Genomic DNA, 25,195 nt, shown 5'->3' on the forward strand with positions numbered 1-25,195 from the left:
TCTTGAATGTTTAAAAAAAAAATTTCAATATGAAGTTTAATCCTAATTCCTCCATAATGTTGAAGCAAACGTCAACGACTAGGTTCAATCAATTATATACTTCGGCGTCTGCCTAATATCCACTTTTGTACATTGGATGTAAGAAGCTTCTGATACCAACCTCGTCTTAGAACATAGACAAGTGCCGTTGTTATCAAGATGGAACGTCATTAGAAGAACGGCTCAGGTCATGCATACCAGAGGCCGAGATTTTCCCGATCCGAACCTCGCGGAGATCCCGTAGCTCGCCACGCGGTGGTTCCGTAAACATCATGACATCAAACACCGTTTGGGCGTGCACTTTATTTTTGCAATTACCGGGATACGCTATTAAGATCGGTGCTTGTTGAGGCTAGACCATAGATCCGACCGGGATCAGCATCGACCGATATTAACCCATCTCTGCGACCGAACATAGTCCGCGCCCGAGTATTGGTTGAGGGATATTTCGGTCGACAAAAGTTTCCCAATCGGATCTTTCAGAATAAGACTATTTAAAGGGATTGTCAATGATGCATCAGTGAAGCAAAGGCTATGGTTGCCTTGAACCCTCGAAATCGACACTGATTTAACCATCTCTACCTATGGAATCTGGGCAACCACCTCGCGATATCCTCATTGTGGGCGCTGGCCTCGCGGGAGTGGCCTGCGCCATTGCCATTTCCCAAGAGCTAGGGCCTTTTGTTCCCGATCTCAAGATTCGAGTCTTTGAGCGAAATGATTTCCCCTCCACCTCGGGGGGTGCGATTAATTTGACACCGGTGGCCCAGCGGCATCTCGCCAGTTTAGGAGTCATGGAGGAACTGAACCGAATGGGCACACATGGCGGCGCCGATATCGATTCAATTGAGTTACTATCAATTACTTCTGCTCGACCGGTCGGATCGATTGATTTCACAGACCGAGCTGGCAATGATTATAGCGGGTACAAGGGCCGTCGGGTCATGCGCGTGGTTCTTTTGATGGCTATGATCAACACCGCTGAGCACGCCCACAATATCGAGTTCATTTATGGCAAGAAATTCACTAGTGGAGGAGAGATCAATGACAAGGCTGCTGTATATTTTGAGGATTGATCTAGATCCTTCGCAGATCTAGTTCTTGGCTGTGATGGAGTCCAGTCTTCCACCCGCACAAACTGGGTTGATCCCGACTGGCGATCCGAGTACAGTGGGATGTCATTTGTGCAGACCACCATTGACGCCAAAGAGATTCCGTCGCCTATTCCTTTCGGCTCATCATTGCATCTCTCACGACATGGCTCCTTGCTCACCACATATTGCGACCGCGATCGTGAGCACATTTTCACCGCCGCCATTTTGCAATTTCCGGGAGAAACCCTAGGTCATTACCGGCTGAAACCAGGTCAGGACTGGTCTACTCGGCATAGAATCCAGCTGAGTTTGCGACGACTCTTAAAGAAACGCTTTCGGAAATGTGCTGAGCCGTGTGTCAAAGAGATAATCCACAGCGATCAAGAGTGGGTCTTATACCCCGTGTATCAGATTCGCCCGGGTGGTCGGTGGTGTATGAATCGGGTTGCTTTGCTTGGTGATGCAGCTCACGCGGTTCGTTCCAACTATTCTACATCATCAATATTGAGACTAATTTACCTTAAAGATGCCTCCAGTATATTCCTCAGCATCGTACGCCCTTGATGATGCCATTCTGTTTTCCAGGGTATTAGCACGCTATCGGTCCGAGCCTCTCAATGCCGTTTTTGATACATATGATTCGTTGCGCCGCAATACGGTCGATCACGCATTTGCTGAATCTACCAGACTCTGGAACCGAATTAAGGATAGAGGATACATAGGAGAACGGTTAAACCAGTGGAGGATGTCATCTTACCTTCGACATATAACAAGCGCGAGGAGAGGTGGATGTCGGATGCGACAAGGATCCCAATTCCACCTCCAAAAACCAGTGAAAATTTGGTATCTATACAATCCTTCCTACAAGACTAAGTCAAGTAGGGGGCTCCGTTTCCTGGTATCATAGCATCACCACTGGGGCAATTTACCTATCTTATTAGAAGTTTGCTGGCAAATTAATTTATATAGCGGAAAGTTGATTTTAAAGGCCATGGTTTTATGGAAAACAATCAAAAGCAATGAAATGCTGGATTACTATTGAGAAATCCTTGGTAAGAGCCAAATATCGGGTAGCCGATTGAAGGGAGCGGATGCTAAATCTTATACATCTTTCGCACGTATATTGTGTAGCTCAGCACCACACCGAAATGTACTAGAAATCTCATAACAATATATGTATCATGGCCACGCAATCATAATTATTCTTTATTTATAATCGACATATAGAGATAAATAGGTGAGTGGAGCAACCTGCCTATTTACGCTGTACATGCCTTGCGATTTCGGACTATATCTCAATTTGAAATGTAGTTCATGCATAGAGCAGCCCTAACACGTATATAACCGAAGCTTGATTATTGACAAGACTCCGGCCTGTTCTGTTGGCTTTGAGATTGCCAATGTCGATATACTTTTGCTCGAGCCCTAGACTGATACCACATATGCCCCGTCAGCAATTTACACGCCAAATGAACTGTCTAGGCAAGGAATTTGTAAGTCACATAATATGGTAAATTCTGTTCAGCCGGGATTCCAAAATCGGAAATGAGAAATAAAATGATTTTACTATTAAAAAAACCAAATATGTCTAATTCAATCAGGTCAGAATTATAAAAGCCCAGTAGTCAACTGAGCAGCACGGTTATTCGTACCATGGGAACTTTAATAAGAGCAAAACACCAGGGTACAGGTTTGAGGCGCATACGGAGGAAAAACATGTTGCGCAACAGACAATAAAAACATGAGAAGAAAGGCTAAAAAGAAGGATGGTACCACTCAAGCTACAAGTAGCCCCAGCAACCTTCATGTATCCTTCCCAAACCCCTGCTATTTGGTTGGAGCGGGATAGTGGGGATAGCTTGGAGGATATCATTCGGGCTACGCGCAAGGGTGGGAATGTTGCATGATTTTCCGATTGGGCTGATGATGCAGAGGCATTGAAGGATTGTGGCGGTCAAGTTTGTCCACAGAAAGTGAGATCGGCCTTTCTCAAGCGAGTTGATGGTAAGTCGAATAAAGTACTATCCATTCCTGTTGGGCCTAGTTGTCCAGGGTAAACTCAAACCCTCATGGATGTTCACATATGAAGACGAGGACATCGCCGAAGAGTACCGCAAGTCCGCGCGGCATGAAGTTCCCGGCGGATTTCAAGTATGCCTGGTGACATCGACATCCTTCGGACGCACTGAGCAAAACCACGAGAGCAGCGATATGAATGCGGCTCGAGATTGCTAGTGCCCAATAGCTGTGCCCAAATGAAAATCCGAATAGGAAACTGGTGGACGTCAGCACCAAGTAGAGTAGTCAGCACCCCCGACCTCGGAGTATAAAATAAGCATGTCTTCCCCGTCAGATCTCGACTCCACAAAATCTCCAATTCTCCACGATGCATCCCCCACCAATTGCCCTCGACTGGAACAACATCGGCTTCAAAGTCCGCGATGGTAAACCTCCTTAGCCACCCTCGGATACAACAACTAAAGAATCACAGGCAACGGCCACGTGGAATGCCATTTCTCCCACAGCGGCGACGGAAAATGGAGTACCCCGCAATACATATCCACGCCTAACCTGAACATATCAGGAATGTCCCCAGCGCTAAACTACGGGCAACAAGTGTACGAAGGCCTCAAAGCCTTCCGCCACCCAGATGACAAAAAGATATCAATCTTCCGGCCCGACCGCAACGCCCGCCGAATGCAATTTTCCGCAGAAGTAGTCTCAATCCCACCTGTGCCGGAGGACCTCTTCATAGAATGCGTCAAGCTAGCAGTCGGGTTGAATGCTGAATATGTTCCTCCGCACGAATCCGGCGCGGCGATGTATATCCGTCCTTTGCTGTTTGGATCATCTGCGCAGCTGGGTCTCAGTCCGCCGGATGGGTATACGTTTGCTGTATTCGCTATGCCGACTGGTGTTTACCATGGTGCTAGCGCGGTTGATGCGTTGATCCTTGAGGACTTTGATCGGTGTGCGCCGTTTGGTACTGGGGCTGCGAAGGTTGGGGGGAATTATGCGCCTGTTTTGAGACATAGTGATCGGGCGCGCAAGGAAGGGTTTGGGATTACGCTTCATCTTGATAGTGCGACGAGGCGGGAGATTGATGAGTTTTCGACTAGTGCATTTATTGGGGTTAAGAGGGATGAAGATGGGGCAGTTACGGTTGTTCAACCGGATAGTCGCAATGCGATTGATTCTGTGACTGCTGCTTCTGTTTTGGACATTGCTAGGAAGTTGGGGTATCAGGTTGAGAAGAGGCGGGTTCTGTATGAGGAGCTCGGGGAATTTGAGGAGGTCATTGCTGCTGGGACTGCCGCTGCCTTAGTTCCTGTTGGAAGTATTACAATGAGGTCTCGTCGGGATAGGTTTAGGTATCAGACTGGGGCTGAGAAGGAAGGTGGGGAGGTTTGTGTTCAGTTGTTGAAGATGCTGAGGGGTATTCAATCTGGGGTTGTGGAGGATTCTTTTGGTTGGAACTACGAGGTGCTGCCACCACCCAAGGGATGGGCAGATGAGAGTCACGAAAAGATTGAGGAAAATGGTGCCAATGTTCCGTGAAGGCGTTGGAACTCCAGGACCGCTGCCTACGTTTGATGCCACTGTTTGGCTATGATTTACTGATTTGATTTCGATCTACTTGGAATAAAAGTTCAGTCATTGATCAACGTTTACGTAGTTGTATCTGAAATTAAAGCAATGTACACGGGGTAACGCAGAACGACAGCTTATGCATGAAGTAAACAGGATATCTTAACGACAAAGCAAATGCATTGGACGGATGATACAGGATGGTACAGAGATCACTTGTCGCGCTGAGACCAGGGCTTGCGTAGCTTTGAATGAGATCCATCGGGTAAGATATCGCCCTCGTCACTGTCCGACTTGTCACTTTCATCACTCGAGCTTTCATCCTCACTCGAGCTAGGTCCATCATACACATTGGAACGAGGTTGTGGGGCAGGCTTGGGCTCAGGACGAGGTTTGGCGGTCTTAGCAAGCATTTCTTCTTTCTGGCTGCTGAGAAGACCCTTGAGGGTAGGGCGGGATGTACGTGCAACAGATTGCTTGGGGTTCGCATCTTGCTCCTTTTTCTTCTCTTCGCACTTCTTCAATTGCTCCCGCATGTGGTCGAGCTTCTTGCGCCAGTCCTGCATCCTCTTGAATCCCTGGCGCTTCTTGTTCTCAAGATTATTGAGAAGCCCCAGCATCTCAGTCGCAAGAATCAATATCTGGGGATCGGCATTCGATTTTTTGAGCTTTTCTTCCAGTTCATGTTTCTCGTTCGAATCTTTCTCGATTTGCGCACTCATCTTGTTGATGCTCTCGGCAGAGAACCCTGGTGGATAGCGAATTTGGCTCTGGCTGCTGGCTGGAGTTCCCTGGTCAGACTTGGAAGTCGGGGTCTTCTGGGCGGACTTGCCCTTAGGAGCAGCCTTTGCAGCATTCTTGGGAGTTCCATTGGCGGCTTGTTGAGGTCCAGCGGAAGTCGGTGTGTTTTTGGATTCCTTCTCCTTGGGCGTCCCACGAGGGGTCGAGCCGGACTGTACTCTCGAAGCACTGACCTTGTTGGCTGCGGCAGATGGTTTGGCGAGTTGGGAACTGGTGGGAGCTTGCCGAGGAGTCGATGTTGAGGGTACAGCAGGATCAGAAGTTAAGAACACGTTGTCACCTTCTTGGAAGGAGACCGATCGACGCTCTCCACGTTCTGAGGGGGAGTCTTTGCCGCGGATCGCAGAGTGCAACTTCTTAGTTCTCTCAACTGCAGGTTTTTGCTTCGCGTCGGGAGTCGTATTAACTGAATCAGTGACGGTGGGTACGCTGCTGGGGAACAGAGGGCCACCAAAGCCATTCTGAGAAGGTTCAGCCGGATACATGTCCTGTGCAATGTTCCTCATGGGCTGATTACTGGGAGGGCTTCCAGTAATACCCAATCCCAGTCCTTTCAGGGGGTTGGGTGACTTCTCCCTGTCCATCGACATACTGGCACGGCGACGCCCAGGACTCGAAAATGAAGGAGCACGCTCATTTCGTCGGCGTGGGCTGCCTAACTGAGGTGGTAGTGGGATCTCAGTCGAGCCACTTGGTGACTTGGACTTCGACTTGGGTTCGGTATGCTGTGAATAAATGACAACGTCAGGCGCTACAGACGGGGACTTCGATTTGGTCTGTTGGCGAGTTGATGGGTGGGCCTGGTTGATGCGAGATTCCTTAACTGGCGCAGGTTCTTCCGAACTCTGCTTGCGTTTCCGAGAGATAGTCTCGCGCGAAACACCATTCGTCTGAGATGCTCGAGGGGAAACAATGGCATGAGAGCCTTCCATTTGCACATCTCCATCTTGATCAACCTCCTGAGCCCCATTGGTCAGCTGGGTTTCGGCGATTGTATCGTCCGCGTTTTCTTCACTATCTCCAGACTCGGATAAAGAGGAGTCAGACGAAGACGAAGAGTCGGATGAAGATTCCTCAGAACTATCGTCATTCTCTTTCTGTGCTAACTGGTCTTCGGGCTTTTCAACTTCGACCGTTTTCGGTGGGCTCTTCGCAAGTTCAATTACGTTCTTGTCAGATTCTATGTCACTTTCCTTGCCGCTTTCTTTGTCATTGTCATCACTGTCTTCACTGTCATCACTGTCATCACTGTCGTCCTCACTAGAGCTAGACTCGCTCTCTTCGGCACTCGAAATAGCAATTGCCTGATCAGCAGGTTTCTTCTGTGGCGATTTTGAGAGGCTCTTAGCAAGCGCCGAGAGGTGACTTTCTGGCTTCGGTCCAACAGAAGTGCGCTTGACGGCTGGCTGAGGCGATGGTGTCGGATGTTCCTCCTTTTCGCTCTCAGACTCGTTTGCTTCGTGGCTGCTCTCCTCAATCTGTTCTTCATCCTTCTTCCCAGGAGCTGCGGGAGCCTGAATTGGTTGCTCGGACGTTTCAGTAGATTCGGCATTGTCAGACATCTTGCTAATGGTTCTTATAGCTGGAAGATGCAGTTTCACAATCCTCTTAGGTTGATCATTCACTTTGTGAGCATTGGCAGTCGTAGAGCCAGGCGTAGACTTGGATCTTGTGCGAGAGGCTCGTCGCTCAGCAGGCGAAGGCGATTCTCCAAGCTCTTCACTCTTATCGCGCTGGGGTGGAGGTGTACCAGCAATGGTAGGCCCATTAGTAGTCGCTGCATCATGTGGAGCAGTAGGACTGCGAACCTCAACAGAGGAAAGTGGCATATCACGATAACGGTGCTGTTCCACAGTATCGTTTCTCAGACGGCGCTGAAGCCGTGGATCAAATCCGCCATGATGAGGCGAGGCGGACCACGCAGGTGTGGAATGAACGCTCTGCGAGTTATCATCTTCGGCCTCCTCTTGAATAGGTGAAAACTGCCGCTTGATAGCTTCTTTTTTAATCTTCGAATCGCGCTGCCGTTCATAGGCAACAATCGCAGCATCCCAGTCTTGATCAACAGACGGGAATCGTTCCGGCGCTGCAGCTGCAGCAGGTTTCTGAACAACACGCACAATACCTCGTTGGTCAAGGCCATCGGCGCGAGCTTTTCCATAATCAACCCAGACATCGGCGACGCTCAAATCGGGATACAGGTCAAGGTCTTCTTTCGTATCGTCCAAGATTTTCTTAATGGTGAGGGGTCTAGGGTCGCAAACATTAGCTATTGAAAATCAATCTCCTGGATGATAGTCACAAATAGTCTAATCCAGTTGCTCAACACAGTAGAGCACTTACTCAAGATCAGGGTGTAGCTTAGCCCAGTGGTCCTGGATCATACCGGCCAGTCCACCTAGCGTTACATCCTCCGGTTTTTCAAGGACCAAGAGGAATATACCCGGTTTCTTGGATGTAGCCGAAGCCGCCGAACCCTGGCTCGAGTCATCATTCACAGATTTCCGCGTAAAAGGTAACGACCGGCCCCAGCTGGAGCTTGAGTTTGAGGGCAGTTGATCCCGCGGGAAGACTTTGACCGAAAGTCGCAGGAACACCATTGTGAAATGGTGTGTACAGACACTGACAAGTTGTGTGTAGGAGGGACGGGGGCCAAGGGGGGAGGGGGTCCGATAAAGCTAAAAGCACGAGGGAAGAAGGAAATCTTCAGGTGGTCACTGTCGAAGCTGAAACGGGTGGACGGTAGAAGGGAGAGGTTGGCACGGCTGGAGGAAGGCACAAACGTGAAAAAAGAAGCTAAGTGCGCATGTCCGGTCTGCAGGCTGGCATCAAATGCCAGAATGGAGCTTGCAGAGGGAGGAAAAGTTGCGGAGCGGAAATTGGGGAAGCGCGGAAAGAAATCGGCGCGACGTGACTGCGCGATCCACTTACGGCTCTATCACATTTGGACATTTGATGTCCGATATATCCAACGGCTTCCTGGAATTAAGTAGATATTGGACATGTCTTCAATTGTAATTACGTGCTATCTTTCATTATTATGTCTCAGCTTTCAACTGACTAAATATTCAGATATGTCTACAGTATCTTGGCTACTGGTGGGGTCTGCACGTTATATCTCGCGGAGCTCTGCAGCATACTATCATTACTTTGCATATTCTTCTACATGAAGAAAAGTACTTATTGATGAAAACGCAATACAATTTGGATATAGATAGTAAAATGCAAATACTAAATCTCATAAGATGGTTATAAATGCAATATAGATGCCAATGCAACACAGAAACCCCTACTCAGGCGGGACAAAATATCTCTGGAACCGATCAATGCGAGTCAAATCCAACTCAACAATGACAGAATGACAGCTCATCAAAAGACTGGGGAAGCGAACAGTCCAGAAATTAAGATATCCCTCGGGCAAACCACCAATATGAGCCTTAAGATACTCAGGCATATCATTATAATGATTGCGCTTGTTACGGAGAGCGCGAAGGAGATCAAGCATGCGTGATCCGGTATACTTGCGCTGCTTACCGAGATTGTCTTTGAAGTCTCTCGGCAGTAAGCGCAAGAAATCCATCTCTGGACCCATGACCCGTCTAGCGACGGATTCCAGACAGAGGAGAGCGTCTGAAGGTGGGTCGCGGGGCTCGAATTCGAAGTGGTCGGAGACGTCGCAGAGGAAGCTGAGGCGGTCAGAGGGAGGCCAGAAGAAGGGGTGCATCAGGACAGCGCTGGCGTCGGGTCGTTGACGGGGGTCGAGGGATAACATGGATCGAATGAGATCATCGGCTTCGAATGCGTAATCGCCCAGGCGGTTCAATTCCTCCAGGTCGAAGTGTCCCTTGACGATGTTCGCTTCACGCATGAACTTTCCATTCTTGTCGAATGGGTGGCTACCTCGGGTCAAGACGTAGTAGAAGACACAGCCCAAGGAGAAGATATCAATGGCACGGGTAGCACGGCGGTTTGTCTGCGGGTCTACAACAGCAGGCTCCGAAGACTCGGTGTGTTGTGAGGCGAGAGACATCGGACCATCATCATCTACCAGCAGCTCAGGGGCACGCCAGCCAGAAGTTCCAGCAGCGTGGGCCGTAGTCGCCCGGAAAGAACTCTGGTTGTCCTCTAGTTTCTTGCAAAGACCGAAATCAGAGATGAGGAGCCGCAATGAGCGAGAGATGCTGCGACCACGGGGCATGGCCACGAGGATATTCTGCGGCTTGAGATCACGGTGGACAATCTTGAGCGAATGCAAGTAACGCACACCTTGAGTGATCTGACGCAGTACATCCGGCAAATCCAAGCCATTTTGAACAAGTTCTGGGTATCCAGCAGGACGTTCAATGACATCCTGCAAAGATGCGGGACAAAGCTCAAGGCCAATGTATAAGAAGCCAGTCGCTTGCTCACGACAGAAGTATCGGATCACGTTGTGATGATCATCACTTTCTTGCAACAAGCCCACTTCGTGGGATGCAATATCATAGAACTCCATCAACATCCGCTTTACTGCCACATCACGTCCATCAAAGGAACCACGGTAAACCACAGTTCCATGACTACCGAAGCCCAGAACAACGTCAGTGAAAACTTGAAGACGGCCAATGCGGATAACACCATCCATCTCCATAATCTCATTTGAGACCTGACGAGTCATTTGTACATCAGGCTCAAGTCGAGTTTGAGGAGCCAAGGTACCGACTTGATCAATGACCTGCTCGGCAACTTCGGTAGTGTCACCTTCGCTGCCAGGCTTTCTGCGACGACGATGAGACTTTCCACCACGTGAACCACGAGCGCGGCCCTTTTTCTTGGGCTTCTCATTCTCATCGCCCTCCTCATCTTCAGGACCACGGGATGGCTCACGGATCTTGACACGTGGTGTTGGGTCTGGGGCCATGTTATTTCCAGAGGGGGGTTATCGGCATCTCCATTCTGTGCCGAACCATCCACATCCAGATCAACAGTCACATTGGGGACTTGCTGATTAGGCGTCGGCGAGCGCTTGAGATCCGGAGAAGCGCCGACAAGAGGAGTGGAGGGAGTTGAGAGAGAGGCTTTGTCGTTGGAATTGATGATGTTCTTGATGTCGAGCTTCTGTTTGGCCAAGTCGCGAAGATGATGAGAGTTGAAATAGATAAAGGTGCAAATGAACAAGAGAATCAAAGTGACAACAATGTCCAATGCATTGTCCCAACTCTTGCGGATGATTGCGCTGTTCCGAAGAGCCGGAGGCAAGGCCAGCTCAGAGGGGCTGCGTAAAGCCTCCCAGGGAGTGTCATTTGACAATTCAGAAGTGGATGACCCAGCGATTCTGGGCATGGGAGAGCGGATTATACGCGGACCATTGAGCGAATGGACACCCGCCAAAGCATTCCGCTGCTGATGCGGAGTCAGACTCATGAGTGCCTGGCCCCGGCGGAAGAAGTCTTTATCATAGCATGAAGCCATTGGGGCGCGGCCTGTAGCAAGAGGATACGTTTCCTCGGAGAAGGCATACCAGCCACCTGCCTCGGTGCAATCGATAAACACACGCATGTCGCGGTCATCATCAAGCGAACCATAATCTGGGTCTGGCGGCTGAAGAGGTTGCGACAGGAGGACCAGCGGAGTGGAGTTATCCGGTCTGTCCTTGTGGGAAGGGCGAACCACATCAAAGACACGAGCCACAGGCGACGAGAAGCGCTGGGTATAACGAGGTCGATCCATCTGCGAGTGATCGAACCCGAGGACCACACCGTCATGCATGCTATAGATATGACTCTGGTCCATTGTGCGATAATATTGGCTCTGGAGGTCCATGTCACGATTGTTCGGTGCCCACTCCGAGTACTTCAATGTGCATATCGGATCACCCGTCTCGGTATTCTGTATAGCGACGGCATATTCAACCCGACCCAGTACCAAAGTACCCGAGCTGGACTCGCACTCCTCCGGATCCACATCTTGACCATCGACCTTCCGACACTCCTGCCCAGAAGTAATAGGGCCCCGAGAGCTAAACACCCTCAGAATACTCCCAGTCCGGGCGTCAATAGTATAAAGTGTAGTTTCTTTCCGGGCAGTATAAGTCACAGCAGGATCAATACCAGAATAAGGTGTTTCATCGACAAGCTGCTTAACAGTCAAGCCGAGTTTCTGCAAACCGGCGTCCGGGCCGGGACTGTAGATAAAGAGACTACCATCCTGGCTAGGCTCAACAATCCACAAGAAATCGTCCTCAGGCTCGGTATCATCAAAGTCGGAACGATTCGCACGATGATAGATACTTTCAACAACAGGACTGGAAGGGACCTCGAGGGCCCAGCGTGCAGTCCCGGTCTTGCGATCACGGGCGTGAATAGTTCCGTCGACGGTCGCCAGTAGCACAAAATCCTCAACCTCCCAGTCCTGCAAGGACCGCGCGTGAAGCTGCGAAGCCAGGCCTGCAGCTGTGCTGCTGGCCTGGACAGGAGGGGCTCGAACGGCGCGGCCGGAGCCTGCCAGAGCCAGAGTAGCAAGGGCGCTCGCATCGTTGGGTTTCACGATGGGGGGTGCAGCTACGGGTGCTGCGTGTGTTGATGACTCTTGTGCCAGGGGCACTGAGAGGCGGGAGATCTTGTCATGGTCTGGTTGCTGCTGCGGAGCGACCAGGGCTGGCAGGAGGAGGAGGGCGACACTGGCGGGGAGGGTCGAACGGGCGCCCGGCAGCCGCCACCGCATTGTGGAAACGTCAGCACAGAGAGGGAGAAAGGTGATGGCAGAGTTGGAGGGTGGTTCCTCATGTGTTGTTGAGTTTGGTGTGGGAGGAAGAAGAGGTTCGGGTCGAGTTAAGTGTGGATCGAGCTTGCGAATCCGGGTAGCGGATCATCCCCCACAGTGGATGATTCTTGAAAATGTTCGCTGTGTGTGTGATGGTGTGTCAATGGTGAGATGAAGGATGGAAGAAAAGACAGGATGAAGATGAAAGGGGAGAAGGCAGATAGATTGTGTGTAATACACGTGTACAGTACGACTAGTGACCAGCCTCTCCCGCCTCCACAGTGTGTACCAGGAGGTACCGGTACTTTGGTCCCTTCACAGGGGGTCTGGAACATGCTGGAGACATTGGAGAATTTTGTATAGATCAAGTTCACATTGGCTTTCAAGGGCACATTTATGCATCTGAATATATCTTTCATTGCACACATTTGACATGTGTTCATGCATGCTATATCTCATGCGAAGCCGCACACAAAAAAGCTCGAAATCTACTAGTGTAGAGCAATATGTTAAAAAGTCACACCATCAAAATATTCTATTGCCCTTTCGGTAATACTGCGTTCGATAGATCATTTGATAGTTCTAGTGGCTCAGGCTCTCTACATGTTATTGTACTGTATGATCAAAGCAGAGCAAAGGATCACCCCAGCCGTCTCCACGGCGGATACACCCTTGGCCCGTCAGGGGGCCGAAAGTGACAGAACACGCTAGAAACGGAGAATCAAAAAGTCCATTGTCGTCAAATCAGAATTATGCCAGGAGGCATCCAACGCCGCAACCCCATGAAGTACACGGAAGTGCCGGAAGGGAAAAGATTAAAGAAGGAAAGATAGATACAGGGTTGTGAAAAAAAGATGCGATCATCTGAGATACGCGCATCGGAAAAAAAAGAAAATATAGAACAACAGAAGGATCACGTATGATCCCAAGAAAGGTAAGAAACACAAACAGGCCGTTTAACCACCGCGGATCATCCAGGTGACGGCGACAGCCCATCCAGTGACGAAAATGACGGTCAAGACACCCGCACCGGCTTTGTCACCGGTACCGATGGTGTTCAATACAGGGATCGCATTGTCCGAGGAGTTGGTGCCGGCATTCGGGTTACTCTTGGAGGTACCACCCGTCTCGGAACTGTAGGGCGCCTTGTTCTTGAAGGGGATCAGGTTTGCAGACAGCACACCTAGTACGGCCATTTGTTGTTCCAGTCCACTGGACTTGTCCCACTCGGCTTGTTTGGTCCAACGGATACCACACAGGTTACCAGATGTACCACCCGAACATTGCAAGGCGGCGGCCTGGGCGGATGTCCGTAGCTGGGGGAAGATCAGATCATAGGTACCGGGGACGATAGTCGTCAGCATGCCGAGCCAATTGCTGAAGTAAGCCTTGAAAGTGATCTGGTTACGATCGCAGTTCCCGAGAGGCTCACAGGTGATATCTGATAGAATCTGGCCATTGCCAGAGGCTGGGTAAAATTGCTGGGAGGTTTTGATCAGACCCTCGACACCTTCCTTCCACTTGGTCTCAGTGCCATTGGTCTAGCAACCTGTTAGCATCGAATCTCAGCCATCGAGAGGAATAACATACGTAGTTGTGCATGTACGCAGCACCGCTGATGTAGGTAGCATAGTTGTAGGTCCATTGGAAATCACCGTGATCCGTGCACTGCGTGCCGCAAGTGGTGGTGTCGGCAATATTCCAATTCTTCTGCTTGAGCAGCGGAGTGGTGGCACTCCAATCCCAAATGCGCTCGGCCCATTCGGCATATGTCTTGTTTCCGGTGTAGAGAGCAAGACGGGCGGACAGCTGGAACAATCCTCCGTTCGAAATCGCGTTCTTAGTCAAATAACCATCCTGGTACGGCCAAATCTGCCAGCGCATACCACCGTGGCAGCTGCTAGTATCCCATCGAGGATATTGCGTGTTGAACACACCCTGAGCGAGCGAGACCCAAGACGGCTCTCCGTCGAGCTCGGGGTAGTTGAATTCGGCAGCTGTAATGGCAGCAAGACCCCAGAATACTTGATCATCGTTACCAAGGTATTGACTGTAATTGCTGGGAAAGAAGTTGTCGTCGCCCTTTTGCCAGTACATGCCTTCCTGGACGGTAGCGGTGAATTGGGTGTCACCGGTCATGAACCAGTACAGAATGAGTGTCATGAACATGGAGCCACCCTCCCACCAGGTTCCGTCCATTTTACCGGGGATGTTCTTGGAATCGCGGTCGGCGTAGAATTTCATCATGTCGGTAGCGACCGTCTTGGCCGCAGCTTTGAGGGAGCCTGCGAGCGCGCATCTAGATTAGCCCGTGAATTCCGCTGGGGGGAAAAGCGACATACTCTCATCGTCGATGTTCACAGTAATCGCGAGGGCACCCTTGACGGCAAGAGCACCGCTCAGAAGAGTGGCCAGCCACTTGGAGAGAATCATCTGAAGTTGAGAGCCAAGGGCCAAGGACAAGGAGGTGATTGAGAGGAAGAAGTCAAATGTCAAAGGGTCTCAGGGTCCGGTACCGTTGCAGCCCCGGTACTGGTGGGGGCAAAGTGTTTGCGTCTAAGAATGTTCACTTTGAAAGTTTGATTTAGGAGCAGGTTTTGTTATTGGACTTAGTTATTGGTCAAATTACTCGAAGGCTTCAATGTTCTACACTGCCTAAGCGCCCCTGTCCACAAACCCCTAAAATACGATGACGGTTAGACTCCCCTGGAACCTGCAGGCAATGAAACACCAAGCTTGGCGAAGCATCCCTTGGCCTCTTCTCGGCGGCTTAACTTATGGGTAACCTCTTAGTATGCTACATATGTAACTGTGCTGAAGCCAATGGGTCTACAGACGATCATCTGGAGAAACATTCGACTCCTGTTCTGGACCAGGCCCCACGGTATGGATCGTCATTGTCAAATCGATACGAACACGAGGGATATATTGGTCTCAGATTGCTGACCATAAGACGGAGTATCAGATGCCGACTATTCCGTGCTCCATAGCTATAGGCTGGATTCTATTGTGTTGCCTGTCCTTCCTGTAGAATGAGACTGAAATTCGTCTTTGTCTCTTTCGGAATCTGGCGGCAAGGGGGTGGTGGCCTGGCATATCAGGCAGCATTCATGTCGTTGTCCACGCTAACCCTATTTGGAACATCCTTGCCTGGGGATTTAGGATACCACACAATCCTCTGACTGCTGCTGTCAGAGTGGATCTGATGAATTTACGGGGATTGTTGGGTATGCAATCATTGATACTTCACTACACTCACTACACAGCTACAATGGCCAATGTATGATCATGTACGTAGTTGAACTTCTATAGCACATTTTTAGTTTCTTCATAGAAAGGGTACAGATAATTCTTCCATGCCATCACAATCATGTCCATTACATTCGGTCGCGTCGGCGGGGAGCTGAACGGATGATGTTATCCACCCGCAGCAGAAGCTAGAATCAATGTTAGCAAAATATCCTAGACGCATATCATCAGGGAACATACCTCAGCAGCCTCTGAAGCGGAAGAGACAACAGCCTTCTTCAGCTTGTAAGCCTCCACCACACCGAGATCACGCATATCAGCAATACCACCACCGGGTGTCAACAGGTCAAGACCGGAGCTGGTCATGCCATTGTTGATGGCCTGGCGCAGACGGGTGACGAGATCGGAGGAGTCGAGACCGGCGTTGTCAGCCAGAATGGTGGGGAGCTGCTTAAGAGCCTGGGCGAAAGAGTCGACGGCAAGCTGCTTCTTGCCGGTTGTGTTCTGGGCAGCCTGTTCGACAGCCTTGGACATGACCATCTCGGCGGAACCACCACCGAGTGTGACGCGGGGGTCCTTGACGGTCTGAGACAGAACGGCGAGGGCATCGTGGAGCGAACGCTCAGCCTCGTCGAGGAGCTGCTCGGTGGCACCGCGCAGCACAATGGTGCAGGCCTGGCCAGCGGCCACACCAGAGAACTTGATGAGAGTGTCCTCACCAATGATAACTTCCTCAATCAAATCACAAGATCCGAGCTTGACTTGTTCGGGGTGGTCGAAGGTAGAGGCAATCTCGCCGCCAGTAACGAGAGCGAGACGCTCAATACCGTCAAAGTCGGCGTGCTCAATGGACATGATGCCGGCCTCGGTGAACAGCTGCTCGGGCCAGTTGTAGATCAGCTGACGGTTGACGAAGCAGTTGATACCGTGAGCCTTGATGCGCTCAACCTTGGCGCGCATCTTCTCACGCTCGGCCTTCTCCAACTCGGCGAGCTTGCCTGTGGACTCGACCTTGACTCGTGCACCGAAAATCTTGACCTTATCAGTGTCCATTGCCGTGTTGGCAACCAGGATCTTGGCATTCTCCAGACGCTTGGGCTGATTGACACCGATTTTCTTGTCCAGAATGAAGCCCTCGTCCAAGTATGAGTCGCTGAGCTTGCCACCGGCTTTCTTAATAATCTGGATGTGGGAAAGGTCCGTGGAGCCCTTGAGACGGAGGACGGCCTCACAGGCCAACTGGGCGAACTGGTCACGATCTTGTGCAAGCACCTTCGAGCTGAGTGTTGTGCGGGCGATGGCGTGCAGGTCCTTACGGAAAGCCTCGGGGTCTTGGCTGCGGTCGACGGCCGTAGCCTCAAGAGCGGCCAGGGCAGCCTTGCTGGCTATCCGGTATCCCTCGATGATAGTCTGGGGGTGAATCTTCTTGGCAACGAGCTGTTCGGCCTCACGGAGGAGCTCGGCGGCGAGAACGGTAACCGATGTAGTTCCATCACCCACCTCGTCGTCCTGAACCTTGGAAATGTTGACCAACACCTTAGCCGCAGCGTTATCCAGAGCAATAGACTTCAAGATCGTAGCACCGTCGTTCGTCACGAGGATCTCTCCCGTTGAGCTGTAAAGACAGTATTGTCAGTATTCCCACCACAATATATTGATAATCAATAGCTCCCCCACGTACGCAGACTGTAAAATCTTATCCATTCCCTTGGGGCCGAGGGTACTCTTCACGAGATCTCCGACGGCGATAGCACCGACGAAGGCAGACAGACGGGCATTCTCGCCCTTCTCCTCAATGACATCGTCGCCAAAGATCTGTGTGGGATTGCCGAAAGACGCCTATGAGGGGCAGAGGTTAGTCAACGCAAATAATTTTCACACATTCAACAGATACAGGCGACATACCATGATAACCAGCTGTATAAGGCAATCGACCAAAGATCAAATGTCTCGCTGGAAAGTGTTGAAGCAACTTCTCCTGTCAACAGTGGGGTGAGGGAAAGGAGAAAAGTTGCCGTCGGTCCAAGCTCTTGATTGGACGCAGCCCATCACCGCCCGCAATACCTCGCGACTTCTGCTTTCTATCAGTGTCTCCCTTGGCTAAATTGATCTCAATTCTCTCAATACTACAATGTCAGACTCCGGAGAAGTTGCACAACCTGCTGCGAACAAGCGGCCCCATGCTGATGTCGATGCTGAGAACAGTGAGTCTTCCGCAAGCTGGAGACTGCCAGACCGCTTCCTCTTGCATAGATACTGACGGTATGCGATTGCTAGGTGATGACTCTTCCGACGATGATTTCGGCCCGGCGCTGCCCTCAGAAGTCGCTCCTAAGAAGAAGCGCAGAAAGCTCCCCTTTGAAAAGGTCTACGTGAATGCGCTACCGGCCTCGGCGCGATACTCCAAGTCGCTGATGCACAAGGATCAATTGTCTTTTGTGACCGTTGCGCCCTACACGGACTTTGTGATCACCAGCTCTGTGGATGGAGTTGTCAAATTTTGGAAGAAGATGGCCGAAGGTATCGAGTTTGTGAAGGAGTTCATTGCTCACCCAGGTGAGATCCGAAGTGTAACTGTCAGTGCCGACGGCCGCAGCTTTGCGACTGCCGGAGTGGACAAGACAGTTAAGATCTTTGATGTCATTACATTCGGTAGGTTCATTCTGTCCCCCATATTGAACTTTGATACTGATAGATGTAGATCTCTTGGCCATGTATACCCTGGAATTCATGCCCCGTTGTGTCTGCTGGGTGCACCAGCGCGGGGCATCTCTCCCCCTTCTTGCCGTGACAGACGAATCAAGCAATACAGTGCAGGTATTTGACGGACGTGGCGAGAATCCTACCCCGTTGCACACCGTGAAATCCATCCACCGCAGCCCAGTAGTGTCAATAGCATTCAACAACGCCTTTGACTGTGTCGTTTCAGCCGATGAATCAGGAATGATCGAGTACTGGCGCGCAGGAGATGGCTCTTTTGAGAAGCCCGACAATGTTTTCGAGCTCAAGTCCTCAACCAACCTCTTCGCCTTCAAAAAAGCCAAATCCGTCCCAGCAGCCATTACAATCTCCCCATCAGGCGAACATTTGGCAACAGTCTCTTTCCCCGACCGCCAGGTGCGAGTTTTCGACTTTGCAACCGGCAAGCTATACCGTACATACGACGAATCAATAACGACAATCACGGAAATGCAGCAAGCCGGAACAGCACCATACCCTCTCGATGAGATCGAATTTGGCCGACGTCTCGGTGTCGAACGTGAAATCGAATCTGACGCAACCCGCCATAAGGTCAACGTTTCCTTCGACGAATCAGGCCACTTCCTCCTTTATGGCTCGCTCTACGGAATCAAATGCATAAATACCTACACAAATCGCGTAGTCCGCGTCTACGGTCGAGACGAACCCTTCCGCTCCCTGAACCTGGCACTCTATCAAGGCCAACCCCAACGAAAGGGCGTGGTAACAGTCTCAATGGCAGCCAGCAGCAATCCCCTCCTCCAAGAAGCCGAAGAACGTGACCCAATCCTAATAAGCACGGGATTCGCCAAGGTCCGCTTCTACATGTTCACTAATGACACAGAGATTTCAAAGGGAACGCGAGACGTGCAAAACGAAAAGCCAACCCAATCGGCTGGCGACACAGGCGCAGCCATGACCAAGTCCGCAGAAACCGGAACAGCAGCAGTCCTGCACACAACCATGGGCGATATCCACCTCCGTCTCTACCCCTCTGCCGCACCAAAAGCTGTCGAGAACTTCGTCACCCATGCTCGCCAGGGCTACTACAACAATACCATCTTCCACCGTGTGATCCGCAAATTCATGATACAGGGTGGAGACCCGCAGGGCGATGGCACAGGCGGCGAGTCGATCTGGGGCGGGGAGTTTGCGGACGAGTTCTCCGTTCTCAAGCATGACAAGGCTTATACATTATCGATGGCGAATGCCGGACCGAATACCAATGGTAGTCAGTTCTTTATTACGACGGAGAAGACGCCGTGGTTGGATAATAAGCATACTGTCTTTGGGCGGGCTGTGCAGGGTCTTGATATTGTGCATAAGATTGAGAATGTCAAGACGCACAAGGAGAAGCCGGAGGTTGACATTAAGATTGTTAGCATTAGTGTTTCTTGAAGCCAGCGGTGGTTGGTCGGCTATACGGGGTGTTTCATGTATGTATCTGGGATCATGAATCAGATTCTCAGATTGTGTGTAGCTATGCTGCACGCGTTGTAATATGTACCAAGTCCATTCCTGAATTTGACTCCTAGAGTCCGAGGAAGCAGATATAGAAAGTGACGATCGTCACGAACAAACAAGAAACCAGCATAGAACACAGATCCACGGACCTCAGAACTCCATTGCGCTCCTCGAAACGAGAAGGAAAGGAAAAGAACAAGAGAAGGGAATCAAAACCAAACTGAAAAATAAAAGATAAAAGAAACAAATAGAAAGAAGAAGAACAAATCCCATCCCACATTAACACCAAAGATATGCAACATAAAACAACAAAACAAAAAATGCCACAAACCAGCCCCATAAAACAAATCAATCAAATTAAAAATCAAACCTGCCTAACCTCCACATCCCCAGTCTCCTGCGGAATCTTCGTCAAACGCGACCGACTCCCAGAAACAGGCGTAGAGACCTTAGGAGCAACATTCGACAGCGAGCTAGAAGCCACTGACGACGGCGCACCGAGGCCACGGCCCTGAATTGGCATAGGCGCTGGGTCCCAGGCGGCATCACGAGGACCAGATGGCGGAGAAGCGGTGCTGAGGACGCCGCTGCTGCCGCCATGGTAGAGGTTCGGTCGTTTGGCGTCGTAGCGGCGTTTGAACCAGACGCCTAGGGCAGCGATGATGCCGAAACCGATTGCGAGGACGATTAACATTATTACCCATTGGTAGTGGGTGCTCCACCTTCAGGTTGTTAGTATTCGGTCTGTGTATAGTGGATGGATGCGCATGTTTCCGTGTATGTGTATGTGTATGTGTAGTGACAGCGGGGGTATACATACCAAGACTTGTTTTCCTCCGTCTCTGACGAGGATTTATTCGAATTGGCACTGCTACCAGATGTAGATGTAGCGGTTGAGCTGGCGGCCGATGAAGTAGTCGTTGCTGTATTGGAGGTTTCCTTTCCACCAGAGTTACAGTAGTTGGTATACCAGGTTGAAACTTTAGCCTGGTCATCGGTGCCACATTCCGAGCAGACGGCGCCGGAAGTCTTGAGGTTCGATATTAAAGAGGACTGGCAGAAGCAGGAAACCCAGGTTGAGGAGTCTGCGGCCTGAGTGCAGGTGTCTTGGGCGGCATAGAGCTGGCTGCAGGTCAGGCCGCATGTTGGGAAAGTGCTGGAGGCTGCTGTTGGGATTAGGTTCTTGTCTGCGGCGAGTGTTGTTGTGAGGAGGGCGAGGAGGGCGAAGAGCGCGCTGAAGCGCGGTGCGAGTGGCATCGTGGGGTTCTTTCTTTTTTTTTTGCTCGGTCGGGGTTTGTTGTACTGCAGAAGGGGTCACGACTTGGATTGGAGGTGTCGGAGGCTCTATTGGAAGTGATTCTCAGAGTTGGACCATATTGCAATGAGGGGAGGTTCAGGAAATGAGGGAGAGAAATTGGGGTTTAGTCCCGAGCCATGCCGGATTCAGGGTCTCGAGTTTTTTTCCCTCGTTTAACTGGGGCCTAAACATACAATAATAGTTATAGTTACTTCACAATATTACCTATGGTGTCATTCAATCTAGTCACTCTCTGGATCTACTCTAATAAGTTCGCATGCGGCCCCCTTTTTCCGCAACCGGCTCCTCGTGGACCAACATTCCCTTTCCCGACATTCTGACACCTGTCAGATCCTAAGAATGCTGGAAAGGCAGTCTACAATACCATGCTGAACATTCAAGCTATTCAAGAGTTCAAGGTTCGATCCGGAGTGCACATCGCAACTGGATGCAGTAAGGATTGTCCGTAAGGCTCTACACACATCTCACGTACATGCATTATTGTGTTGATACTGGGGTCGGCTGGGCCCAGCCTCTCATGCAAGGGGCGAGAGTCTCGAATTGTTTATTTTCATCTGACTTTTCCGATTTACAGGTTCGCAGGCTCATTCTACAGGTATAAAATCTGTAACTCGCCCTGGCCGTCCTTCATCAAGACCAAACGAAGGGCCCACTGCGATCGGCAGTGGTTAACCGTTGCGGACCGTCGAGTGGATGAGGGCAAGAGATCTGGGCCTGCAGGTGAAATTTGATACTGTACACGTACTTACTCTTGATTACCAGGCTATCCTTCTTCGTATGAAATTAGATAGCAGTCGGCTACTCGGGAATTTTCGCCTGTGACTCTGTTTTCTCTGCATTTCTTTGGTTCGCGCATGCGACAATTTCCACCGATTGGCTCGGACCCTTTGCTCAAGATAATTTCCCGTTCCTTGTCTATTTCGGTCAATTTAGTGCTCACTACTGCATGTAACTTCTTTGACTACTTAGCCGAGCCAATCAATTCCTCTGCTCCCCTGGCTAAGCTGTGGATGTCCATATTTCAGTCTCCGTATGCGGGGATAAAGTTGCGCAATATTACCGAGACATTGTAAGCACATGTTGCTTATCTTGTACTTCGCTGGAAACTAAAGCTATTCCGAGACATTCTCTGTGGCTTTGGTAATAGAGATAGCCCTAATAGTACTTGTACGGTGTTGGGATTTGTTTAGGTGCCCGCAGGTTCTAGTATATATTTCAGTAATTACTTTGGTATACTGAGCAATAGCTTTCTGGCAAATCTTATGTTTAAATGATCATCCGAATTTTATCCACATTGACTTCAGTAAGAGCGTAGTAACCCATTGCTTGTGTTGGCTCTACCCCCCAGCCCAAATCCTCCAACCGCAAGGTGCATGATAGCCAACCAAAGTATCCACACCAACCAGAGGAATCATGCGCCACAATTAGCCCCGAAAAGGCCGAAGACTGCGCGGATTCGCGAAACAAAGCCGTTTATTATGATCCTCAAAGAAAGGCAGGGGTTTCCAGCCATGCGAATTGTGTATAACTGCAAGTTGCTCAGCGAGCACCTGATCCAGAGACTCTTTTCTGTAGATCCTAGGATGATTCTGAGATAGTCGAAGGACGTAGGTTGGGATACGACTCTTGTCATGCTGGGCAGTATTGTAGTTATATCGGGTATTGTTGACATCAACAACAAAATAAGAATGTCGCCCGGGGTATATGGCTACAGCGAGGAAGCGTGTCTGGCAGTCTGGACGATGTTCGTGGAGTGTGTCCTCGACCTTCGATACAAATGGGCGTATAGACTTGAAATAATCTTCACAGTCAAGAGCTCTGTTTGGGGTATCGCCAAGTATTCGAATTGGTGATGCATTGATTTTCTCCGGTAGGCTTCTTATGATATCTGGAATATGACCCAGGAGATGATCGCGAAGATGTTGCTTTGAGTCCTCCATTTCTGATATAATGAACATTAAGACAGTCGAAGGCAAAAACTAGAATATCTTTTGTAATTTGGGAGGTGAGAGATCAGCACTAGTCTTCCTGTCCAGCTTTATTATATAGTTGAGTTCACACCGCCGTTTAGGTAACAAGACCAATGCATTTGCGGTCCCCTTGCATGCAGAGCCGCACAACCTCCAAGTAAAGCTTTGTCCCACAATTGACGATGGAAATAAATCATTCGTAAGTCGCAAAAAGATCTTGAGATCCCTGAAGCTCATCTCGGATAATTCTGGCATGCTGATTGGACCGGGGAACAAATTGGATAGGGACCTTTTTAGGCGCAACAATAATCCCATCTGTGAAACCAGAGCCTATATCCATGTCAAGGCTTTCCAAGCTGTCAGGTCGGATATCGAAAAGCCAAACCATTTTTGCCATATTAAGCATCTATAGAAGCGATTAGCGGCTACTGAGCCTTTCTCATTAACTGACTTCCACCAAAACTAACCAATGAGTTTTGAGCCAACCTCTGACCAGAGCAGACACGCCTTCCAGCACCAAAAGAATACGTAGTTCTGCGGTGATCGTCATCGATATCTGCCGTCGACTTACAACCGAACTTGTTGTTAAGCCAGCGAGCCGGTTCAAACTTCTCGGGTGAATCGTATTCGCCTTCGTCCATGTGAATGGCCCATGCATTATAAAACACTATAGTTCCTTTGGGGATGAAGTAGCCCTCATAGCTGTCATCTTCTGTCAACATGTGAGGGATGCCACCAGGTGCAATTGGACGCCATCGCAGAGTCTTTAAAAGTCAGTCATTTCATGCGTAGCCGGACCTTGACAATTCCAGTACTTGCCTCCTGCATACAACAATGCACGTATTCTAGCTTCTCGATATCATCGAAGTTTGGAGAGCGATCGATGCCGCAAACACGATCTACCTCTTTTTGTGCTTGCTTCAGAATTTCTGGATGTTGCGCCATGGCAAGCACGAATGCCAGCAAAGTAGACGATGTGGTATCTGATCCAGCCTCCATCTATATTCACAATTAGCCTGAGAAATTCAGGCTCTTGTTCCATATGTTTCATACCGTTATCCCTCCCAGGTAGGCCATCTGCTCAGGGGTGAAATTATTCTTCTCCTGATCTTCAATGACCTTCTGCATAAAACAAGGTGGCGAGATCTTCCTCTGAATGCGATCTTTTGTTTCATTCAGCAGAGTATGATAAAGCAAACTTTGTTCTTTTCTAATCTCCCTCGCCTCAATCTTCCATGGACTAAGAAATTCCGGAATATACTTCAAGAACCCAAAGGCATCTACCGGAGGAGTTGCGCCTGGCTCGAGAATTACCGTAAATCGGTCTTCCACACGGTACAAAGCCTGAACTTTGGGTGACTGGAAACTTGCTCCTCGCTGACCAAAGACAGACGCGAGAATGACTGCAGTCGAATAGCGCCGGATGTGGTCGTAATAGTTTGAAGGCTCGTCAAGCAGGTCGCACATTGTTTGTGTAGACTCGGCTACTTGCAGGGGATGCAGCGCATCGACAGCCTTCGCGTTGAGGAACATTTGTACGGCTTTGCGCAAAGCTCGCCACTTTGGGCCGTATGATGCGAACAGGATGTGGATTTCATTTGGACATAGCAGTTCCCCGTTGACGTAGCTTTCGGGTCGACTGGAGTATTTGGCACCGCGTTTGTCGAAGAGCCTATCGCAATTAACTTCAAGTGTTTGAATATCTTTGCTTTTTTGGACCTGACATACTCTTTCACATGGCGGTAGCTGTTGAGGACGACGGCATTCTTAGGACCCAACTTGAAGCCGATGATGTTGCCATATTCCTTACCCCATTCCTGCCACCTACATTTGGTCAATTATCCCTTACTTGGTAAAAATGGGCCTTAATTAGATAAAATTCAAAACTTACCGTAGAAATCCTTTACGGAGTGGTATCTGATGGAGATTGCCAATGATAGGAAGGCATGGTGGACCTGGAGGGAAGTCCTTCGGTCGTTGGCTTGCGAGAGCGTACTTGAAGACAGAAATTATTAGTAGAACCATAGTCCCGCAGACAGCGAGCTCAAATGGAGCCATGGTAGAATGTGGAATTTCCCAAGATATTATGACTGTTTGAAAAAGTACGATAAACCCCAGGATAGCTCTTCTGGACATTTAGACATTGTCAATGGTATATGTTAGTATCTTAAATACTCTTCCCCTCTTCCCCC

The 25,195-nt window shown here is 49.9% G+C and overlaps 10 protein-coding genes across 10 annotated transcripts; 4 read left to right on the forward strand and 6 right to left on the reverse strand.

Annotated features, from left to right (window-relative positions):
- Positions 1-623: 623 nt before the first annotated feature.
- N7508_004894 (FAD-dependent oxidoreductase) lies at positions 624-1,115 on the forward strand (the record flags this gene model as incomplete). Its single annotated transcript, XM_058462960.1, has 1 exon — positions 624-1,115. One exon carries the CDS (start codon positions 624-626, stop codon positions 1,113-1,115), a length of 492 nt encoding a protein of 163 aa, XP_058319438.1.
- Positions 1,116-2,938: 1,823 nt separating this feature from the next.
- N7508_004895 (uncharacterized protein) lies at positions 2,939-3,368 on the forward strand (the record flags this gene model as incomplete). The annotated part of the gene is made up of 3 exons (XM_058462961.1): positions 2,939-3,023; positions 3,066-3,106; positions 3,153-3,368. The coding sequence occupies 3 exons, from the start codon at positions 2,939-2,941 to the stop codon at positions 3,366-3,368; spliced, it is 342 nt and encodes a 113-aa protein (XP_058319439.1).
- A 151-nt stretch (positions 3,369-3,519) lies between these two features.
- N7508_004896 (branched-chain amino acid aminotransferase) lies at positions 3,520-4,691 on the forward strand (the record flags this gene model as incomplete). The annotated part of the gene is made up of 2 exons (XM_058462962.1): positions 3,520-3,577; positions 3,625-4,691. The coding sequence occupies 2 exons, from the start codon at positions 3,520-3,522 to the stop codon at positions 4,689-4,691; spliced, it is 1,125 nt and encodes a 374-aa protein (XP_058319440.1).
- Positions 4,692-4,933: 242 nt separating this feature from the next.
- On the reverse strand, positions 4,934-8,122 carry N7508_004897 (uncharacterized protein; the record flags this gene model as incomplete). The annotated part of the gene is made up of 2 exons (XM_058462963.1): positions 4,934-7,772; positions 7,866-8,122. 2 exons carry the CDS (start codon positions 8,120-8,122, stop codon positions 4,934-4,936), a joined length of 3,096 nt encoding a protein of 1,031 aa, XP_058319441.1.
- A 689-nt stretch (positions 8,123-8,811) lies between these two features.
- On the reverse strand, positions 8,812-12,224 carry ireA (bifunctional endoribonuclease/protein kinase IRE1; the record flags this gene model as incomplete). Its single annotated transcript, XM_058462964.1, has 2 exons — positions 8,812-10,412; positions 10,469-12,224. 2 exons carry the CDS (start codon positions 12,222-12,224, stop codon positions 8,812-8,814), a joined length of 3,357 nt encoding a protein of 1,118 aa, XP_058319442.1.
- Positions 12,225-13,219: 995 nt separating this feature from the next.
- N7508_004899 (glycoside hydrolase family 76 protein) lies at positions 13,220-14,696 on the reverse strand (the record flags this gene model as incomplete). Its single annotated transcript, XM_058462965.1, has 3 exons — positions 13,220-13,804; positions 13,854-14,548; positions 14,606-14,696. 3 exons carry the CDS (start codon positions 14,694-14,696, stop codon positions 13,220-13,222), a joined length of 1,371 nt encoding a protein of 456 aa, XP_058319443.1.
- A 944-nt stretch (positions 14,697-15,640) lies between these two features.
- Positions 15,641-17,420, reverse strand: N7508_004900 (chaperonin-containing T-complex subunit CCT2; the record flags this gene model as incomplete). The annotated part of the gene is made up of 4 exons (XM_058462966.1): positions 15,641-15,700; positions 15,753-17,127; positions 17,194-17,351; positions 17,418-17,420. 4 exons carry the CDS (start codon positions 17,418-17,420, stop codon positions 15,641-15,643), a joined length of 1,596 nt encoding a protein of 531 aa, XP_058319444.1.
- Positions 17,421-17,643: 223 nt separating this feature from the next.
- Positions 17,644-19,649, forward strand: N7508_004901 (WD40 repeat domain-containing peptidylprolyl isomerase; the record flags this gene model as incomplete). The annotated part of the gene is made up of 3 exons (XM_058462967.1): positions 17,644-17,716; positions 17,790-18,164; positions 18,214-19,649. 3 exons carry the CDS (start codon positions 17,644-17,646, stop codon positions 19,647-19,649), a joined length of 1,884 nt encoding a protein of 627 aa, XP_058319445.1.
- Positions 19,650-20,079: 430 nt separating this feature from the next.
- N7508_004902 (uncharacterized protein) lies at positions 20,080-20,972 on the reverse strand (the record flags this gene model as incomplete). The annotated part of the gene is made up of 2 exons (XM_058462968.1): positions 20,080-20,437; positions 20,536-20,972. 2 exons carry the CDS (start codon positions 20,970-20,972, stop codon positions 20,080-20,082), a joined length of 795 nt encoding a protein of 264 aa, XP_058319446.1.
- Positions 20,973-23,196: 2,224 nt separating this feature from the next.
- On the reverse strand, positions 23,197-25,061 carry N7508_004903 (cytochrome P450; the record flags this gene model as incomplete). Its single annotated transcript, XM_058462969.1, has 6 exons — positions 23,197-23,409; positions 23,471-23,767; positions 23,844-24,002; positions 24,057-24,675; positions 24,732-24,827; positions 24,895-25,061. 6 exons carry the CDS (start codon positions 25,059-25,061, stop codon positions 23,197-23,199), a joined length of 1,551 nt encoding a protein of 516 aa, XP_058319447.1.
- Between the last annotated feature and the right edge of the window lie 134 nt (positions 25,062-25,195).

The sequence above is a fragment of the Penicillium antarcticum genome (genome assembly GCF_028974205.1).
Source record: "Penicillium antarcticum strain IBT 31339 chromosome Unknown utg000005l_segment0_segment0, whole genome shotgun sequence".
In the NCBI taxonomy this organism is placed as follows: domain Eukaryota; kingdom Fungi; phylum Ascomycota; class Eurotiomycetes; order Eurotiales; family Aspergillaceae; genus Penicillium; species Penicillium antarcticum.